Source organism: Parus major, chromosome 26, assembly GCF_001522545.3.
Source record: "Parus major isolate Abel chromosome 26, Parus_major1.1, whole genome shotgun sequence".
NCBI classification, from domain to species: domain Eukaryota; kingdom Metazoa; phylum Chordata; class Aves; order Passeriformes; family Paridae; genus Parus; species Parus major.
Genome location: NC_031795.1, coordinates 823,690 through 841,351, shown reverse-complemented (window position 1 = coordinate 841,351; position 17,662 = coordinate 823,690). Strand labels below are relative to the sequence as shown.

General features: G+C 60.5%; 2 protein-coding genes across 2 annotated transcripts in view; both read left to right on the top strand.

The window, feature by feature from the left end:
• NAV1 (neuron navigator 1) overlaps window positions 1–4,889 on the top strand; it is a gene marked incomplete at its 5' end in the record, with an annotated part of 56,922 nt that extends 52,033 nt beyond the window's left edge. The window contains 3 exons of the mRNA XM_033519839.1: window positions 397–515; window positions 739–936; window positions 1,420–4,889. Of these exons, the coding sequence (XP_033375730.1) occupies window positions 397–515; window positions 739–936; window positions 1,420–1,515 (413 nt within the window). The remainder of the gene's footprint in view (window positions 1–396; window positions 516–738; window positions 937–1,419) is intronic.
• A 2,590-nt stretch (window positions 4,890–7,479) lies between these two features.
• The window catches only part of SYT2 (synaptotagmin 2), a 20,663-nt gene continuing 10,480 nt past the window's right edge, over window positions 7,480–17,662 (top strand). Inside the window, exon 1 of the mRNA XM_015650382.3 lies at window positions 7,480–7,680. The gene's annotated coding sequence lies outside the window, so the exon portion shown is untranslated. The remainder of the gene's footprint in view (window positions 7,681–17,662) is intronic.

Here is a 17,662-nt window from a genome sequence, read left to right as displayed (position 1 = left end):
GTCTCCCAGTTGTGTCTCCCAGTCCCACAGACCACAGCTGGTGGGTGATGCACACAAGTGTTGCTCTTCCCTGGGTGGTCTCTGTTCCTTTGGGAGCTGTCACTAGGGGTGTCAGCCAAGGCTGCCAGTCCTCCCAGCACCCTTCCCTGGGCATGGAGGGGGCTGTGTTTTCCCAGGTGGATCCCCCATGCCTCACCAGGCTTTTGGAGGATAGATTGAGCTTTGCAGCCCCTTTCCTTGTGTGGGAGATGCAGTCTGCCTGCTGTGCAGGCAGGTGGTGCCTAGTCCCTGTACCTAAGGGCAGCCTGCCAGCCAGGTGTGCCCACCTTAGTGCTGTGAGCCTCAGGCAGGAGGGGGACCCAGGTCTCATTTCCACTGTCTATCTACCCCCCTCAGGTCCCTGCTTCTTTCTGTCCTGCCCTATTGGAATTGAGGATTTCCGGACCTGGTTCATCGACCTGTGGAACAACTCCATCATCCCTTACCTTCAGGAGGGGGCGAAAGATGGGCTCAAGGTAGCCAGTGCTACTTGTGGGAGCACAAACCAGTGTGGGAACACTGATACAACCATCATGGGTTGGGGGAGAGGGGAGGCACTGGGACTGTGGGTGCAGGTGACATCTCTGTCACTCCCTGTGCCCTGTGGCTGTTGTGGGACGTAGCACAATGGGCCTGGGGGGCTCATTGCTGGCTCTGGCACGTGCTGAGGAGGTGGCTGCCACTTGCTCCCTGCCACAGGTCCATGGGCAGAAGGCAGCCTGGGAGGACCCCGTGGAGTGGGTGCGGGACACCCTGCCCTGGCCATCAGCGCAGCAGGACCAGTCCAAGCTGTACCACCTGCCCCCACCCACCATTGGGCCCCACAGCGCCGTGTCCCCCCCTGAGGAGCGCACCGTGAAGGACACCACGCCCAGCTCCCTGGACTCCGACCCCCTGGTACGCTGGGCTGGGAGGAGCTGGTGGCAGAGCAGTTAATTCTCAGGGTGAAAAGCCTGATTTGGGGATGCAGAAACACTTTGTGCTCCTGGGAGGAGCAGTGGGTGCAGGGTGGTGGCACTGGGGGTGGGCTGTGCCAGGACACACGGTGATGCGCCAGTGAAAGGGCACAACATGACACTCCACGAGGGGTCATGTCCACGTGTAGAGCCACAGACAGGCACACATGTGCTCCTACATGTCCTGATGTGGCACCTGGAGAGGCTGACCAGCTGCCACAGGTGATGCCAGCTTTGGCTCACTGAAACTTGAGCATTCCAGCTGTGCCTGCTACAAGGGAGGGATTTTGCAGCATATCTGGGATTTGCTTTACCCTCTAAGGAGCATCCCAGCAAAGCTGGTTTGGGAGGGCAAGGAGGGCCAAGCGGCCTCCCCAGTCTCCTGTGGGCCTCCTGTCCCCCTGCCACACTCCTGTCCCCACAGATGGCCATGCTGCTCAAGCTCCAGGAAGCCGCCAACTACATTGAGTCTCCAGACCGTGAGACCATGGTGGACCCCGACCTGCAGTCGACTCTGTGAGGCCTGGAAGTGCCAGCCCAGGTGGAGGGGAGCTGCTGCTGGGCTGCTCTCCTTTTCCTTTGGCATCCAGGAGCGTGGGGCTGGCGAGCAGGCGAAAAGGAGAAGAGCAGGGCTCTGGCGTGTCCTGGTGGAGCCTGGGGAAACTTGGCTCATCTGTGAAAGAGCACGAGTTGCCATCTCCCCTCCCAACCCTGGGGGTAGGAGAATCCTGGTTTCTCTTCTTGGTTTTTTCTGTCTCTATTGCAAACTCTTGGGCTCTGGATCCAAGGCTGAGCCCTCACTCCTGGGAGCTGCAGGAAGGCCCCTGCGTGGGGCAGGGACCCCGCGGGAGCCACCTGGGCCACAGCTGGGGCACAGGAGGAGCTGAGGCTGCAGGATGAGCACATGGGCATGAAGGGCTCCAGCTCCCTCTGCTGCTGCTGGGCAAAGCCACGAGAGCCTCCACTGTGGAGTTCACAGCCCGTGCCAGCCAAGGGGAGCGTGGCTCTCGCTGCTCTCTGTGCATTCCCTGTTCCACCTGCACAGCAGCTGTGTGACCAGGACAGCCCAAAAACCCTGCTTTGGTTATTTTATTTAGTTTCCCCCCTCCCCTTTTCCTTTGGCCGAGTCCAGACTTTGCTTTGGTCCCTTTTTTTGTTCTGGTTCTTCGCTCTCCGGGCCTGGAGCCTGTGGCCTGGTGCCTACTGCTTCCCTGGCAGCAGTGCCCTTCCCCTTTGGTTTCTTTTGCAGCTGTTGGTTTCACCATTCAAACCACCTCTGTCACAAAACTGGTGCTTACTGGACAATCTCCAGTCCCTGAACCCACCTCCTGGGGCTGCACAGGTTGGCTGAGGTGGGACTTGGAGGCCAGTGTGGAGGTGGGTGGCAGCAGGAGGCCCCCAGAGCCTCTCACATGGCAACTCCCTCCTCCTCAAAGGCACAGGGCATCGGGCTGGTGTCTCCCACCAGGCTGGGCTAATACAGGGCATCCCCTCCCTGAGGTACTGGGGCATGGGGAGGCTGCTGCTGCTGCCCCATCCTTGGGCAGCTGGATGCCGTCCCTGTGCCCTTGGTGAGGGGTCCCAACCAACCTCCCATCCCCTTGGTGCTGCCAGGCCTGGGGCTGTGGGTCAATGAGCCTGGGGTTGCTCCTCATGCTGCCTGCTCCCCCTGGCCCTGTGCCTTCCTGCAGCCTGGCAGGGTCTGTGTTGGTGCTCTGGGGGCACCTGGGGCTGCCTCCTGGCCTTATCCCGCATTGTCAAAAGGCAATCCTGGAAAAAGACTCCATGGAGAGGAAAATCCTGGAAAAAGACTCCATGGAGAGGGTCAGCCCCAGTGCTGCCATGGTGCCTTAATCCCTGGCCATGCGGGGAGGGGGCACGTGGGGCTTGGGATAAATGTTGTCACAGCCTGCTCCAGCTCCAGTGTCCTCTGTCCTTAAAGCCAGCTTGGCTGGGATGGAATGATGGTGCTGGCACTGTCCAAGCTGGGACATGCTGTCCCCAGCCATGGCTGTGGGGTGCCCTGTCTTCTCCTGTGCCCACTTGTGTTCTGGGGGCCCCCTCCTGCCCTCCAGATCAGCCCTCACATTCATCTGGGGCCCTGGAGAGACATAGGAGGAGGGGTGACCCCAGGGCCAGACCAGCTGAGCCCACCCTGTCCCCAAACTCTGCCAGGCTGGGGACTGGGTCACCTCAGCCCCCTGTGCCATGGCTGGTGTGGCCTTCAGGGACCCCTGACACCCCTCTGGAACGGGCATCTCCTGCAGTGCCCTCGGAGGCTGCTGCCCCCTCTGCCCTCGGTGCTGTTGGCCGGTGTGTCCTGCCCCGCCGCCCCATGGTGCTGACTTCTCCCACTTCTCCGTCTGTCCCACAGCCTCCTGCTGCCTGTGGGGCCGGCCAGCCTGGCCCCTTCCCACGGGGATCTCTGGGATCTCCTCCCCATGCTGGCTTGGGCATTAGGGCTCTCTGTTCGCCTTCTCTTGTGTTGCTGCCCTCGAGGACTCGCTGTACATAGATCTGTCGTGGAACACCCTGTGTGGGTTGGGAGGGCCTGGCCCTGCGCCCTGGCCCTGGTTTTGGGTTTTTTTGTACTCTGTGATGACTGTGCTGTGCTGACTTCTTTTCTGATTGTATGAGACTCCAGCCCAGCAGCCACTCGAGGTCAGCAGTGGGGACCCAGCTGTCCCCTCCAGCCCCTCACACCCTCCCTGGGACTGCGGTGCCCAGGGTGGGAAGGGACTGATGCACCTTTGGGGGCTGTCCTGTGCCCAGGTGCCCTGAGGAGTCCCATGGGAGGAGGGGCAGCCTTGCCTGAAATTTCTTTTCTGACACCTCCAGGGACCCACCCAAATCTGGACCAAACTATCGGGGCTGCCTCTCATCCCATCACCTCCGGCTGCTGGGGGTGTGATCCAGGAGGAACCTCCCAGGGAAGGAGAAGGGCCATGCCAGCAGGTGGGCCCTGGCACTGGCATGGTGGGGAGCTTGGCTGGCTGGAGGGGCCAGGTCCTGGTGGATTCCTCCTGGCTTACACCTCATGTCCCCAGGGCTGGCAGCTGTCTGGGGACCAACCCCTGGCTGTGGGCTGAGCCCCTCTGTTCCCAGGGAAGGGCTCCAAGGATTGCACTAACTCATCCTCCTGCCACCTCCAAGGGTGCCCACCACCCCCAAAGGTGCCTGTCACCCCACAAGGGTCTCTGCCACCTGCAGAGGTGCTGAGTTACCCCCAAAGGTGCACATAGTCCCTGGGAGTCCCCCTGAGGGGCTGGAGGTGGGCGATGCAGCGCCTCACCCTCCTGCCCCCTCGAGCTGCTGCTGCCTGGTGGCCTGAACCTTACAATTTTAGCTTTTTTCTATTAAACACAAACAACCTTTTTTTAATTAAATAAAAGATGAAATGGACAAATTCCTGTTCTAGATTATCTGTGTAATTGACTGAGTTTTGTGTTTCTTAACTGCATGGTATTCCTGCCAAGGGGTTTTATAGCACTTTTTAAATTTCTCTTTAAGATTTTGGTCCAGATTTCTACTGCTCTAGCCTGTCTGTTTTTGCTTTTTTCCTTGCAACCTCCACGTTTGTAAACTCGCTCCATTTTATACCTGATGTTGAGACCCAGCCCCACGTTGTACATAGCTGCGGGAACAATCATAGGGAACAAACAAACACCATCTGGACTCTTTCCACGATTAGTTGTTTTTACTTCAAAGAAATTTTAAAAGGAACATAAAAGGAAGCCAGGAAAAGGCTTGAGGATATTCTGAAAAGACAGAAACAAATCCAGCCCTGCACCAAGTCAGCTCCTGCTGCCCACACTGCCCGCACCAACTGGCATGTCTCTTCTCAGTCGTCTGTCTAACACCATTGGATTCAATAAAGTGATCTCCTGTACTGTCGGCTCCTGGTCCTGTGTCTGCAGCTCTTCCTGTGTGGCAGAGGGGAGGGCAGTTGTGCACATCATAGAATCATGGGTTTGGCTTGGAGGGGACACCTTGCACTAGCCCAGGTTGCTCCAAGCCCCTGGCCTTGGACACTTCCAGGGATGGGGTGGCCACAGCTCTGGGCTCCCCACCCTCACTGCCAAGATTTCCTTCACAATATCCCACCTACCCCTGCCCTCTGGCAGTTTGGAGCCATTCCCCCTTGTCCTGTCCCTCCAGGCCCTTGCCCAAAGTCCCTCTCCAGCTCTCCTGGAGCCCTTTTAGGCATTGGGAGGGGCTCTAAGTTCTCCCCAGGGCCTTCTGTCCAGGCTGAACATTCCCCATCTTTCCAGAGCAGAGGAGCTCAAGCCCTCAAAGCATCTACCCCTGTACTTGGTAGTTGCCTTCCTGCAAAATCTGGGAAGAGAGCCTTAGTAGAAATGTTCCTGGGTTGGAATCTTAGCAGTTTTGCAGGGTGTTAGGAGCAGTTTTAGGGACTGGGGACCTCTCTCCCAAGGCCACGCTCCTGCGAAGTCTGGGGTGGGCAGAAATGGTCCTGATTTGGAATCATTACTGTTCAGGACATGGAAAGCAGGAGGTCCCTTTCCTGGGGCACGAGAGACAGGTCCTACCTGGGGTGAGCAGGGGGGACGGAGGGCTCGGGGTGGGTGGGCATTCCCAGGGCCCCTCTTGCCTCACCAGGTCCGATCTGATCTCCCGTTTGAAAGGACACGATGGTGACAGATGCCACATCAGCCCAGGGGACAGAGGTCGGACACTGTCCCCTGTGCAGAGCACGGCTGGAGGCTGAAGCAGGCAGGGCGAGCCTGATCCTCCCGCGGCTTCTCCAAATCTGTTTTCCCCTCCGGAGAGCGATGATGGAGCGGGGACAGATGCTTCGGGAGCCGTTAATTAATTACGGGATGGCGATGAGCTGTAAGAGGCTGCAGTGGCGGATTCGGGGCCAGGAGAGGGCTCTTCCCATCGGCTCCGGTTCCTCCCGCAGGGCGAGTTCACTCCAGTCCGCTCCGTTGGGTGCGGTCCCGGAGCGGGAGCTCGTCCGCAGAGATGTTCCCTGTGCTTGCACCCCGACCTGCGCTCACTGCACGCCCTGTGGAGGCAGCAGAGCAGGCAGGAGGGAGAGGAGAAGGGAGAAGAGGCAGGGGAGAAGAGGAAGGGTCCCACACATCGTGACTACGGGAATTGCCAGGGCTCAGAGCCAGAGGAATCGGTCCGAGCCATGAGGAGAGGAGGAGATGCAGAAGGACCTCACGGGGATTATGCTGACGCTTCAATTCCAGACGGACTCCTGCGTTTGGGAACACTCAGCCACCCTTTTCAAGGGTGATAAGAAGGGGAGGGTCCCTTGGATTAGGGCAACCAGCAGCCCTAGGTGCTGTAGTGGGGATATGATCCATGCAGGACCCTTCCCCTGCCCGCAGTGTCCGTGGGAGCTCATGTTTGTCTCTGTGATGTGTGTCGGGGACAGGTGCAAGGCTGCGATGGGGTTTTGCTGCAGTAAAACTGGGGTGTGCAGAGGTTTTGGGTGATGCAGCTCCCAGCTGGGCTGGGACCTCGGGATCCCGTGCAGGTCCCTCTTCAGCGTGTCCCTGGCTGGAGCAGCCGGTCACCTCCCTGTGAAGCTCAGATGCTCTGACTGCGACGCTGGGACCAGGGGCTGCTGGAATGGAGGTGGAAGACCCTCAGCTGGAGTGGTTTGGGGTGAACCCACAGGGTCCCTGTCCTCGGCTCATGTATGGGGAGTAAGGAGTGTCCAAGGGCTCCCTTTCCCACTGGAGACTCCGTGGATAGGAAGGGGGTCCCACAGCAGGGCCAAAACTCTCCCTCCACTGTCCCACCCGGGCTCCTCACTTGAATCCTGTCGGCTTTTTCCTGATGTATTGGCTCTAAAACCAAAGCTGGGTTCCCAGGAGCCCTCTGGACCTGGGGGAGGCACGGTGGAGGTGCCCCCACCACAGCTGCTCCTGTGTCTCTCCTGTGGCCGCAGCAGGGACCTGGCTGGGATGGCAGTGGTGGGTGACCGGTGACTGGTGGGTGACCGGGCAAGGTCACTGGTGAGAAGTGACCGGTGTGCGTGACCAGTGCGAGGTGATCGATGTGAAGTGTTGGGTGTTGGTGACCACTGTTAGTCCCTGGTATGAGGATGGCAGTCCTCGGTGTCAGGGCCAGGTGCCAGAGCTGTGCGTGTGTGAGGTGACCCCGATGCGCGGTGCCCGTGCTCGGTGCTGATGTGAAGTGCTCGGTGTGAGGTGACCCCATGGGGTGCCCGGTGACAGGTACGAGGTGTCCCGATGGCGTTCCCGGTGCCGCTCCCGCACGAGCCCCGGTGCGCGCCCCCGGGGGGACCGGGCGGGCCGAGGTGCGCGGGCGGGGCCGCGGGCGGAGCCTCCCGGTGCCGGGCGGAGCCTCCCGGAGCCGCCGCACGCGAGCCCGGAGGGGCCGGGGCTGCCGCAGCGCCGCGCAGGTCCCGCCGCCCGCCCCGCACCGCCCGCACCGCCCGCTCCCCTCCCCGCCCGCCCGGACAGCTCCGACCGCACGGACCGCACCGAACCGAACCGCACCGGACCGCACCGAACCGGACGGCACCGAACCGGACCGCACGGACCGCACCGAACCACACAGACCGCACCGAACCGCACCGAACCGGACCGAACCGCACAGACCGCACCGCACCACACCGGACCGCACCGGACCGCACCGGACCGCACGGACCGCACCGGACCGCTCCCGCCCGCCGCCCCGGTCGGTAAGTGTCCGCCCGCACTCCCACCGAAGTTTCCCCCGGTGCCGCAGCGGCGAGGGCTTTGCGGGACGGGGCCACCCGAGCTCTCGCCGACCCCGTCCCGGCGCCGTCGCCCGAGGCGCGATCATCCGCCGTGGGGTGGGATGGAGTACTCGCCGCGGGCACCTGGCACCTCGCCGTGTCCCGGTGCTGGGAGCGCGGCAGGGACCTGCGCTTTTTCTGGGAACCCATCCCGGGACACGGGTCCCAGAGCTGCCCGTGGGGGGCTGTGCCCAGAATACGGCTGGGGACGGAGCCTGGAGGGATGGAGAGGGGGGCGGCCAGTGGTGCAGGAGGCTGCGGAACTGGTGGGGAGCACACAGAGGTGTGGGGACCCTCCCGAAGGCGTGAGAGCCCCCTGGGAATGCGGGGCCGCCCCGGGGATGCCGCGCGGTGCCGCCGGGTCAAAGGTGCCCTCTGGGCGCTGCGGGATGCTCCAGCTCCTCATTCCTGCGGATGCCCGACAATTGGTGCCCTTGGGGTGCTGGCCCCGGGAGCGGCGGGGGCGCGGGGCCGTTCCCGCAGCACTGCGGGGAACCCACCCTGCTGCTGGGAACCCGGGGAGCGCCGTGGCCCCAGCCGGGGCAGCCACAAGCCCCGCTGCACTGTCGGCTTCTTCGTAGCGGCCTGGCCAGGAGCCAGCTCCAGACAGACCCTTCGTCTGGATTCCCCCGCCGTGGCTACACCATGTCCGGGATTCTCCTGCACTCCCTGCGCTGGCTGGGTGCCGTCAGGGTGCAGCCGTGCAGAGAGGTTCGGTCCAGCACCGGGGATGTCACACCGGGGATGTCACACCGGGGATGTCACACCGGGGTGCCGCAGCCCTCGCTGTGCCCAGCACATCGCTGCTCCCCTCAGCCTAGTTTTAAAGAGTGATCCCAAAGGAGCTCTGCAAATTGCGCAGGGGACAGGCAGCGTTGCAAGGTGACTGTGGCACAGAGACGGGGAGACACGAGGCGGTGTCACCCATTGCTTCGTGGTTTCCGAACTGTATCAGTACCTCTTGCTCTCTGCACGGGCGGTCCTTGGCGCAGCGCTCTGTGCTCCGGGTGAGAGCGGCCGGAGTGCTGCGGGGTGGCACCCACTGCAGAGTGTCCGACAGCACAGCCTCGGCCGCTGTGGAGCTGCAGGGCGCTGCTGGACTCCCCGCCTGCTCCTCTGCTGCAGCAAAACTTCAGTCCTGAGCGCAGGCTGGCTGCTACGCGAGGTGCTGCTGCAGCGGTGTGTTACTCCTGCACGCACCGAGCGGCAGCGCAGCCACCGGCAGGAGTCTCCAGCCTGCTGCATTATTCCTCGCTAGCACAGAGCCTCTGGCCCACGCTGCCGAGGGTTTCCGGACCCCCGGGGCAGCCCTGGGGTATCCCCGGGGCTCCGCGCCCTCGCTGCCCGCGGGTGCGTTTGGCCGCAGGGTTTGGGTGGGAGGGAGCGGGGCTCTGTGCGCAGGGGGAGTGTGAGGCATCGAGGGGAGGTGATGCACCCAAGGTCATCGAGGCCAGCAGTGGCAGTGGGGGTCGCCTGTGCTGCTCGAGAGCAGCACAAGCCGGCAAAGCACCCCCAAACCCAAACGCCTCTCGGAGCGATGCCGCTTCTCCTCCTTGCTTGTGGGTGTAGTGCAGGAATGGGTCTGACCTTGCCCGAGCCCCTGGCACCGTGCCTGGCCTCCCGTGGTGAGCACCGCTGCCTCGCTTGCTGGGAGCCAGCCTGAAGCCCCGGTGCCCCCGGTTCTGCAGGGTGACAACAAGTCCCTCCCTGCCATGAGCCCGGTGATGGCTGCGCTGCATCGCTGCCGGCCGCCCTGGCTCTGCACCCCGCTGCTCCAGCGCCCGCGGTCCCAGAGGAGGGAGGACACACAAATCCAGTCTTACAGACGCTCATACATGTACATGGATATATATTATAGATAGGGTGGGGAGGGGGTTTCCAAACACAGCCACCGTGGCATTTGATGCCGACTGGTCCCGTGGGAGCTGCCTCCTGCTCCATGAGCCCCAGGGATGGCCACTGGGCGAGAGCTAGAGGCCACTGAAGTGAGCTGGGACTCCCGCTCCCCCGCAGGTCCTTCCTCCAGTTCACCATGGTTTTGGCAGAGTCCCAGCTCTGTGAGTCGGATGACTGCGGCTCCTCGTTATGACTGGAGTTTCTCCTTCCCCGGGCTGCGCAGGGAGCTGCGAGCTGGCAGCCGTGATGTCCTCCAGCAGGAACAATGCCCAGTGTACAGATGGGACCCAGTGCCCACCGCTTTAAAATCCTGTATTTTTTAATTCCCTGCTCCCAGCAGTGCAGCTCCTCCTCAGCCTGGTGGCCACCAGCACCTTCCCTGTGCCAGTTATCTGGAGCTGCCAATAAGTGCAAAATGCTTTTGCCCTTGGCTGCGGTTGGCCTTTCCCTCCTGGATGAACATCCCGCTCTTCCCCGGCTCCTGCGTGAGCCTGCATTCCCCAAAGGGCTCTTTGATTATTAGCCCTAATAATTGTGTTATTGCATTGACCAAACTGTTTCAGATGCCAAAGCTAATTTTGCTTTTCATGCCTTCCTTCATCAGTAATGGGATTTTGATAACATCACGCATCCAAAAGTATTGGATAAACTCGGCATAATTCCCCATTTATTAATTAAACCATAAATTAGGCAGCGTGCGTCTGGAATCTGAATGCCCAAAACTGGTGTGATCCTGCAGCTGGGGATGGTGCTGGCCCGTTCCTGTCAGCCCTGGGGTGTGGAATTCTGGTGTTTCCTGCTGAGTTTGGGGCTGACACATCCCAGTGGGGCCATCTGCTCCATTCCACCCGCATGCTGGAAGTTGTGATGTTCCATCAGCTCTGGTGTTTGGAGTAGGAATTGTGTTGTTCCTGAGTTTAGCTGCTGGTCAGCATCAGAGTCTGGCAGAGCTCCCTGTCCCCCTGGGATGGCTGTGCTGGTGCTGGTGCTTTGGAAGGGGTGACTGCAGCCAGCTCTGGCAGTACAAGTGGCAAATTGCTGCTGTCTAGAGCCACATCCCACTCTCCCACACTGCAGTTGTCTGATTGCCGAACCAAACCCATCCCCACTGGCTGCTTGTGGCCCCACTGGCCTGGAAGGCACTTCTGGCACTGTCAGGGTGTCCTTCTCCTTGCTCATCTTAAGGAAAGTTGGTGTGTTTTAGTTAATCCAGGGTGTTTCATGTTCCCCAGTTTTTCCCAGCCCTGCAGGGTGCAGCAGATGTGGACTCTGAGCTTGTGCATCCCTGGGGATATGGGGACACTGGGGCAAAGTGGGTGCTTGTGGCACGAGGTGTAGGTGAGTGCTGTGGGATGCCATGGGGTAGCCCAAGCTCTGAGTCTGTGCTGAGCTGGGGGTGGCCTGGGGGGCCTGTCCTGCTGCCAGGCACCCGGGGAGCTGCTCCTGGCCAAGGCTGAAGCCGTGGGGATTGGGAGTATGTGAGGATGCCCAAGATAGCACCTGCATGCCAGGCTGGTTTGGGATCAGCAGGGCTGATCTGGCAGCTGACATTCTGGTAGTGCTGCTGTGGGATGAGGCATCCCTGACTCCTTTGAGCCTCATGGGGTGCCTCACACCACAGCAATTCCACCAAAACACTCTGGAGGTGGGATCAGCCTCCAAACTGCTCGGCATCATCCCAGGGTGATGCCTCCTACCTTCTCCTGCAGGACACAGGGTGTACCTGGGGACGTGCTGGGACTCAGGGCTGCTGGTTTTAGGGAGACCCAAGTGGCACCACAGCTCCCTCTGGCCTCAAGCAGAGGATTCAAGGGAAAAAACAACCCCAAATTTCAGAGCCACGCGTGGATTTACAAGCACATGGACTCCCTGTGGGCTCTTGCTGTCTTGCTCTGCTCCCAGGGGAGTCTCAGGGTTTTCTCCTGGAAATGAGGCCTGGCAGAGCTGGGTTAGTGGTGGGATGAAGAGGCTGGCTTGTGCCCACTGTGGCCATGCAGCAGCCTGGCACAGGCACTGCCTGCTGCCGCAGTGAGCTGTGTGTGGCTGTGCCAGCTCTGTGCTCTGTGCTGAGCCCAGCAGAGACCTCCTGGAGGGGGTGGCCGTGGAAGCGATGGGGTAGCACAACTGCAAGGGCAGCAGTTCAGGAACCAGGGTGCTTTACAGCTGGGCTCGTCAGGTTTTTCCAGGGGAGGAAAAACCTTCTCCAGGATGCATCGGGTGGGGCAGCTCCTCTGTGCAGCTGTGAAAGTGTGAAAGTGTCAAAGTGTGTGCTGTTGTGCTTGTGCCGACAAAACACTTGGAGTCACACGGAGATGCAGTTCAGAGGGGATGGGCAGGGACAGAGGATCCCCTTGTGGTGTTCAGGGGCTGTGCTCATCACCCCAGCTGCGCTCACGGCTCTCCCAGTGACATTTCTCCATCTGCACGAGGTTTATTCATGGAAGTCAGTCCCGTGTCCTGGCCTGGGTGGGGCTTTGTGCCACAAGAAAATCCCCTGGGCTGCTGTGGTGCTGTGTCCTTGCTGATCCCATCATTGTGCTTCCTCCATTCCCTTTGCCACCTCCAATGCCACAAGGCCAGATGGCCCTGGGGACGCAGAGCTCTGCTCTGCCCCTGGGCTCTCTGTGCCTTGGAGCTGGGCAAGCAGCACCAGCATCGCTCCCACAGGCAGCCAGTCCTGGGGACTGAGCCCAGGCTGACAGGGAGGAGGGGGATGAGCATTGCTGGGGGCTCCCCAGGGCTGGGAGATGGTTTCCTGGATTCTAACAGCAGCCCATCAAGACCTCATGCTTGTCTGGGAGCTGTGGAGATCTCCCTGGAGCCTCCCCCTGGAAATGGCCCCTGGTGGCCCGTGTCTGCTTGCCTGGGAGCAGCACAGGGCATGCGCTCCCTGCTCCCGTCTGCCATCGATCCACCGTGTCTTGGCTTGCTCCTGGAGCCTCTTCTGGCTCTTCCCCAGGAGCTGACCTGGCTCCTTTTCTCTCCTCCCCTGCCGATCTGGAGCCATCAGCGTGGCACGGGGCCATGGCCGTGGTGCCGGCAGCGTGATGCCCACCCAGGAGGGCAGAACTTGGAACTCTTGGCTGTGTGGTGGATTCCAAGTGCCAGGGCAGCTCAGCCCATCACCATCTGGTGCCCTATTTAGCTGCTCTCGTGTTGCCTTCGGAGCAAGGCACTGCTGCCACGGCATCACAGCGCTGGGGAGCGGGCTGGGCTCTGGCAGCACCTGGAACCTCTTTTCTGGGGGGCTTCTTTGGCCATTCATGGCACTGTGTGCCAAGGGTGGACTGCCTGTGCTGCCTGGGGCTGGAGTGAGCCTGGTGGATTGTTGTGGCAGTGGTCAGTGCCACGTGGGATGTTCCATATGCTCTGCTGTCCTTGGCAACAGCTGTGTCCCCACAGCTCAGGAAACTCTGGTGTCCAGCATGTCCAGCTGCCTTTTCTACCTGTGCCATGGTGGCACACGGCACGAGCCAAAACCCTGTGGATGAAATGCTGGTGGTGAGTGGTGTCTGCAGCCCCTGCAGCATTCCTGTGGGATGAGAGCAGTGCAGCAGTGATGGGGGACAGAGGGAACAGAGAGCCACGGTGGAGAGGGGCACGAGGTGCTCCCCAGTCCCTTGGCTGTTGACACCCAAATATCAGGTGGCAGTGGCGTGGCAGTGCCTGCGGGAGCCCTGGCATCAGCCCCAGCTCAGCTCCCTCCTGGGGCAGCTGCAAACCAGAGCCAGGGCCTGATCCCTCCAGAAAGAGTGGGCTTTGGGGAATCAGCTGGGATTCTGATTCTCTGGCTGCCAGGCAGGGCTCTGAGTGCCCAGCAGTGGCTCCTTCTCTCCTGAGATGCAGGCACTGGAATCGTGGGCTGTCACTGCCCTTGTCACCCATTTCACCTCGGTGCTGTTCTGATTTTAGAGGCAAAGGCACAGAAAATCCCTGAGCTGCCTCACTGGGCACCCTGGTGCTGGCGGGTGCCAGCAGTGGTCCCCATGCAGAGAGGTGTCCCTGGGCAGGGACAAAGCTGCCATCTCCCCGAGTCACAGTGCTCTGGGGGGCTCTGCCATTGCTGAGGAGCACCCCAATACCTGGTGGGTGTTGGCTGGGGTGATGCTTTGCAGGAGGAGTTGTACAGGAGTGAGCAGAGCAGGGTGGGAACATCCCTTCCCCACACTGACCTTTAGGCGTCCATCCAGTGGAGACTTCTGGCAGCAGGAGCCGATGGTTTGGCTTGGGAACACCAGAAGTCATCAATCTGGAGTCCAAATGATGGACAAAGGCTGCCTTAAGGCTGCATTTACTGCTACACCTCGCTTGGTTTTGCTGTAACGCAGATCCTCTCTCATAGGCAGGCACTGGCTGTGAAACCACCATCAGTTTTTAATTTTTTATTTAACCTCATGAAGTGGGAGCTGAGTTTCCTTCCTGGAGGCCAAGTGCTCCGTGATGAGGAGCCCAGATTCCGGCTGTGGGGCAGTGAGGCAGGAGCTCCCAAGCTGTGCAGCGTGGTGCCCTCCTTGAATTATTCATCCCTGGGGCAGAGCCTGTGGCTGGGGCTGCTGAACCCCAGCAAGTTGTTATTTTTAATTAGCTGAGCCAGGAGCTGGAGGGTGATGAGGCCATGAGTGGAGTGTGCCATGCTGGGGAGGAGGGTGCTGGCCAGCTCTGGTCCCATCCAGAGATGCTGCTGGATGGGGAGCAGTGCTGGGGATCACAGTCCGGTGGCTAACATTGGCCCACTCAGAGCTGGGGGAATGCTGAGCTTCAGCCCTGCTCAGGGATTTCCTCTCTCAGGGCGCTGCTTCCCATGCTGTGCCTCAGTTTCCCTTGAAAGGTGGGGGTGTCTGGCCAGCAGCTCATACATGTGTTTGGGGACGGGAAAACGTGTCTCTGTGAGGGTGATGTCGCTGCAGCTCAGGTCCTGTGGTGCCACCTGCTACTGGAGTATCCTCACCCCATCACCCCTCAGCTGTAGGAATACCCTCCCCTGAAAAGTGTGGAGCTGTGGGAGCAGAGACTCCCCTTGCCCTCAGCACGTGGATCAGGGTAGGAGTGTGGGGAGGATCCCGAGGGCTTCCCCACCATTCTGGCTGCTGAGGGTCTGAGCTGGCATCGCTGATGTTGCTGTGCTGGGGAACAGGGATGAGATGCCAGGGTTTGTGGGGCTGTTGCAGTGTCCCCTTTGCCCCAGGGTCCTGCAGCACCTCCCCACCCAGCACCCCTCCCCTCCTTTGGTCTAATGCCTTCACACATCCCTTGCCAGGAATTCTGTGTTAATTAAATGACCATTAGAAGCCAAGCCATGTTTTTTCCTTAATTAGAGTGTCCTGCCCGACCGCTGTGAGCTGAAGCTCCGGCGTGTCGGCTCGGTGTCCCTCTCCGGAGCGATGGGAGCGCTGGGAACGGCCGCAATGCCCAGGCAATTGTGCCAGAGGATCCGCCAGGGCTGGGATCTCCCCCTCCAGCTCTTGTGCTCCTGACCCCAGAAGCAAAACACCTGCTGGCATCAAAATCCAGATGTGGCACTGGCAAATATCTCAGCTGTGCTATGAAATCTCTGCTTGCCCCCGGGCTGCACTGCAGGATTGTGCGGGCTCTGTAGTGCCCAGAGTTCCCACTGGCATTGGGGTGGGAGAGGTCTTGCCTTGAAATTGGCTCGGGATTTTCATTCACGGTCATCCAAGCCCAAGCTTGTCCACACGGCAGCACAGTTTTGGGGTCTGCTCCTCATTCGTGGAGGTCTGGGGGGGTCCCACATCTCCATCCCAGCAGGACAGCTCTGACCTGGCTTTGCCATCCTGTAAAGGAGCAATAACGCATCACTCTGGGCCTTCATTAGCTAACGAGCCTCCCCCAGACCGGGCTCTCCCTGGGACACTTCATCCCCCTGGGCTGGGGGCCGGGGTTGGGACCCCCGTCCCCATCTGCTCACACCCAGCCCATGCTCGGTCAGCGCCGGCTGCTGCTAATTGCTGCCTCAGCCTCATTAATCTTCATTTGTTGCTGTTCCTGCTCTCCATCATCCCCGCAGCCTTCACCTTCCTGGAAGGGGGAGGTTCCTTCTGCCCCTGCAGAGGAGCAGCTGGACTCCCCAGGAGCCCTCCCTTGATGGGGACTGAGCTCCCTGGGTGCTGCCGTGTCCAGGGACATCCCAGTCCTTCTCCAAATTCTTATCCTGGTCCTTTGCAGATCATCCTGGCTGATGAGACCGACTTCCCATTGATTTCCTGCTTTTCCCCACATGGTCCTCAAAGCCCTCCAAACAGTGAATCCCCCCCTCTACCCTTCTTCATCCCACCCAGGCAGGGAGTGCTGCTGGGGCAGTGGATACCCGTGATGGGACCAGCTCTGGACAAACCCCAAATCCCCTTTTTTGTGCCAAGTGCTGCAGCAGGGTGGGTGGGGGCGGTTCACTGGGATGGAGTGTGATGGAGGAGGTGGAGGAGGGATGAAGGGCTCAGGAAGGGGATTTTTCACTGTCTAAACTGCTTTTCTGTGTACAGGGAATGCCCTGGGGATGATGGATGGGGATGGGATCGCTGGTTCCCTCCTGGGATTTCATCCTGCCAGACCTTGGGGTGCTGCTGGCAAATGGAATGCACCAAATGGAATATGTGAAAGGGAAGGGAACACACACATCCCCTCTGCTCCCTAAAATCAGCGATGGAGCCAGGCAGCTTTACACCAGCAAGGGCTGGTTTGGAGCACAGTGCAGTTTCTCGGGGTTCAGTATCAGCTTTAACGGGGTGGGGGGCGGACCTGGGGCGAGTTTGGGGACTGAGCCTGGAGGGAGTTCTCTGGATACCCGTGGAGGCTCCTTCCAGGCCAGATGTTTGCAGCTGGGGTTACTGCCTGAGGGGGTACAGGGTAATGCAGAAGGGTTTTAGGGGCTCTGAGGGTGGTGCAGTGCGTGCATGAAGTGGGGCTGGGGTGATGTGTTAGGGGGCCTGGGAAGCTGCTGCAGGCACAGGATATGTGATGTCCTCTGGGATGTGGGGGTGCTGCACTGAGGAGTGCAGGATGAGGCACTGGGGGCTGCAGGGGGCTGCATTAGGGGAGAAATGCACCGTGAGGGTGGTGGGTTTGGTGGGATTCAGGGTTACACACTCGGGAGCTGGAACAAGATAAAGAAAGCCCTTTGGGGGCAGAGGTGGCAGCTGGGGGGCTGTGGGGACAGTGTCATGGAGGTGCATGGGTGATGTGCCACCCTCCCCACCTTCTGCCCCGTGGGGTCTCTGCCTGGCTGAAGCCCACCCTGCCCTGCTCCAGGGGGGGCACCTGGTGGGTTTTTTGGGGGGGCACCTGGTGGGTTTTTTGGGGGAGCACCTGGTGGTTTTTTTTTGGGGGAGGAGTGCAGTTGGTCCTACCATTCCCGTCAGCCTCACCTCGGGTGCTGAACCCCAGGGAGGGGCTGGGGGATCCCCAGGGACCAGCAAGGCAGCAAGGACCCCCTTCCTAACCAGTATATTTATTTGTGATGCCTTAAGCCACGCTTGTTCTTCGGCCAAGGACTGATAGAAATGGTTAATTATAACCCCCATATTTTCTTTATGTCCCTAACCTGCGATCTTGGCCGGGGAGTGAAGGGGAGCAGTAGGGGGTGGCGGGCAACAACTCCAAAGCAGGCGAGAATAAAGAGGAAACTTGAAGAACCGCAGCGAGTCCTCGGCAGGGGCAGCCCAGCGGGGTTTGGGGGTGCGGTGGGGATTTCGGGGGGCCGAGCTCCCTTCCCAGCCGCACCTCCCGCTCGGCCCCTCGCCAGCGGCTGCCGCAACTTGCAGAGGAGGGGAAAAAAATGCAAAAGGAATGAAAAGAAAAAAAAAAAAAGAAGGCAGCGGAGCCGGAGCAGGACTGCAATGCAGTGCCGCAGCCGAGCCCGCACGGCCCCCGCCCGCTGCCGGGGGAAAGGGGCTGGCACGGGGACAGGGGGCTGCGAGCGACCCCCAGGACTGGGAATGTGCGCCCTGGGGTGGGAGCAGCTCTGAACCCACAGCTGAGGAGCTGGGCTGGCCCT